The 2877-nt window shown below is 34.9% G+C and overlaps 1 protein-coding gene across 1 annotated transcript; it reads left to right on the top strand.

Annotated features, from left to right (window-relative positions):
* The first annotated feature begins 355 nt into the window (after positions 1-355).
* On the top strand, positions 356-1276 carry LOC114404396 (germin-like protein subfamily 1 member 7). The gene is made up of 2 exons (XM_028367370.1): positions 356-543; positions 656-1276. The coding sequence occupies exons 1-2, from the start codon at positions 429-431 to the stop codon at positions 1204-1206; spliced, it is 666 nt and encodes a 221-aa protein (XP_028223171.1). The 5' UTR covers positions 356-428; the 3' UTR covers positions 1207-1276.
* Positions 1277-2877: the final 1601 nt, after the last annotated feature.

The following is a 2877-nucleotide window of genomic DNA, read 5'->3' as shown; positions in this document are numbered from 1 at the left end:
CATGTTTAAACTTGTAACAGTTCCTCAAGCTAAAAAAAGATTAGTTAATAAATGAAGTAATATTTTAAATATTTAATAAAACAGTTATCACTAAGTCTATGAAACTGAGACACAGTCTAAACTGATCTGTGATTGAATTAAAAGGCTTCCCATTATAAAATAATAAAATAGACGAGGTACGAAACACTTGCTTTTTCCTGTAGAGCGTCTACTACTACGTCTACACATTGACTAGGCACGCATGTAGTTGTTAAGGAATGATTCCTCATCAAATAAATAATTAATTACGGTCAAGATAAATTGCAAACCAATTCAATGCTTCATACTCATAAATAGCAATCAGCAAGCTCTACATAAATCACAATTCAATCATCACAAGCAATTACATATAGCACAATTGTTTAAGAGTGTATTACTAAGGAAAAACAATGAAAGTTGTGTACTTCCTTGTTGCCATCTTGGCTTTGACATCCTCTCTTGTCTCTGCCTATGATCCTAGTCCTCTGCAAGATTTCTGTGTGGCAGCCAAAGAAAAAGATGGTGGTATGTAAAAACATTAATCCTTATACCATTGACATCATATATATAGACGTTGTCTAGAATTATTGTGATTGATGATTTTTATTAATTAAGACCTTTTGCCTTGTATTTGTAGTGTTTGTGAACGGGAAATTTTGCAAGGACCCTAAGCTTGTCAAAGCTGAAGATTTCTTCAGACATGTAGAACCGGGGAAGACTGACAACCCAGTAGGTTCAAACGTGACTCAGGTGTTTGTTGATCAACTACCGGGACTAAACACGCTTGGCATAGCTTTGGCTCGCATAGATTTTGCACCAAAGGGTTTGAACGCTCCCCACACTCACCCTCGCGGCACTGAGATCCTTATAGTCCTTGAGGGTACTCTTTATGTTGGATTTGTGACTTCCAATCAAGATGGAAATCGCCTCTTCACCAAAGTGCTGAACAAGGGTGATGTGTTTGTGTTCCCAATTGGTCTGATTCATTTCCAATTGAATGTGGGATATGGCAATGCTGTTGCCATTGCTGGCCTTAGCAGTCAAAATCCAGGAGCTATCACTATTGCAAATGCTTTGTTTAAAGCTAATCCGCCTATTTCTTCTGAGGTTCTCACCAAAGCTTTCCAGGTGGACAAGACTATAATCGATTATCTTCAAAAGCAATCTTGGTACGACAACAATAACTAATTTGGGAGTATGGAGGATCATTTCGCACTGTCTAGTTATTGGATAATTGATCACTTTAATTATTATTTCAGTCACGCCATAGATTAGACCTAATAAATAAAACCTTTGTGGATTATAATTTTTTACATATAATATTTGTTCTGTTTGGAGTTCGATTTGGTTAATACTTGCCCTACGCGTCTGCTACCACGGGCATATTCAGTTAGGCTGGTTTTAGGTAACAGGTAGAAGATATTTTCAGGTAACAAACATATTAATTAATACCCTAAGTCACCCATAAATTGTCCCTACATTGAAGTCTGCCTAGTCCACCATACTACATACCCTTAAAGGCCAAAGCATTTACAACGGTGTTTACAATTTAAACCTAAAGTTCAGCAAGAGAAAGGATAAGTTTGAAAATTAACTGACTATTAATTGTCTCATGAAGTGAGACAAAATCTTAACAGTTAGTATTTAATTTAACGAATAGATTGTTAGATATTAATTAGAAAAATAATAATAACAAGTTTTATGAGCCTTAAATTGTGGAAGATGAAAGAGGCATGGCTCTCAAACGTGATCTCATAGATTACCTCAACCAATCCACCTTGGATGGCCTTGACTTAACCATCTGCTACTCCGAGGGCCCTTTATTGTTTGATCCAATATTGACTTAACACTTTGAAAATTGGAAGGATAATTCATAATTGTTTGAAGGAAGGCCAAAGAAAGTTAAACAGGAAACGGTATTGCGTGCCAAAGAAGGTGAAGACAAAGAAGAGAGAAAAAGAGTGCATGAATCTTAACCCTCCCATGCTTCTCCACCACAACAGAACGGTGTTTGCGAAAAACTACATCGGTTAAGCAAAACTGAAATGCTATAAAGATTCATATGAAAAAACACTCAATGATATTAGAAAAAATTATAGAAAAACACATGGTAACTTGTTAGAGAAAAATGTGCTGTTGATTTATTTTTGTCTTGGTAGTAGTTAATTTAATTATCGAATATTACAATAAGTTTTTTTAAAACAGTTAAGTAGCGATAAGGTACTTTAATCCTTAAAAGATATTTTATCCTCGAAATTTACTCGAACCAAACAGTTCTGGACACGACTTCCTCATCATACACTGCACCTACTAATTTGCATTGAGCAATAGTTCCTCCTCAAACAATCTTCATCAAAGGAATCACCTCCCCTCTTTGCCGTCTCACCTTTCAATCTTCGACTTCAAGAAGACAACGTCTCATCAGTCAAGTTCTTTTTACTTGAATATTGCCCAACTCGATCATATGTGATGGAGAATCATGAACATACTTCAAAGTTTATAAAAATGAAAGACACTATGAATATTTAAAAGTGACAGGAGTAAAACAATTTGGTAGGTGTGTGTGAGGAAAGGAAATGAGATGTGTGTGTAGAAGAGAGGGATAGAAATGAAAATAGTAAAAAACAAAAAGAAATAGGTGATGTAATGAGTAATGGAATTACGGTTTTTTTAGAAAGAGAGATGAATGATAAAAATATTTAAATATGATAAGTAATATAAATGGACAAGATGAGAGAGAAGTAGAGAAAAGATAAATAGAGTTGATGACAACTAACAAGGCATGAAGAACTCCTTGATATCAATTACAACAGATTTATTTCGATCATGCTAAAATGGTACATAGGCTCAATATTTCCA

The sequence above is a fragment of the Glycine soja genome, unplaced genomic scaffold, assembly GCF_004193775.1.
Source record: "Glycine soja cultivar W05 unplaced genomic scaffold, ASM419377v2 tig00032109_1_pilon, whole genome shotgun sequence".
Taxonomy (NCBI): Eukaryota; Viridiplantae; Streptophyta; class Magnoliopsida; order Fabales; family Fabaceae; genus Glycine; species Glycine soja.
The sequence above is the reverse complement of the archived record's forward strand: the minus strand, read 5'-3'. Positions and strand labels throughout refer to the sequence as shown.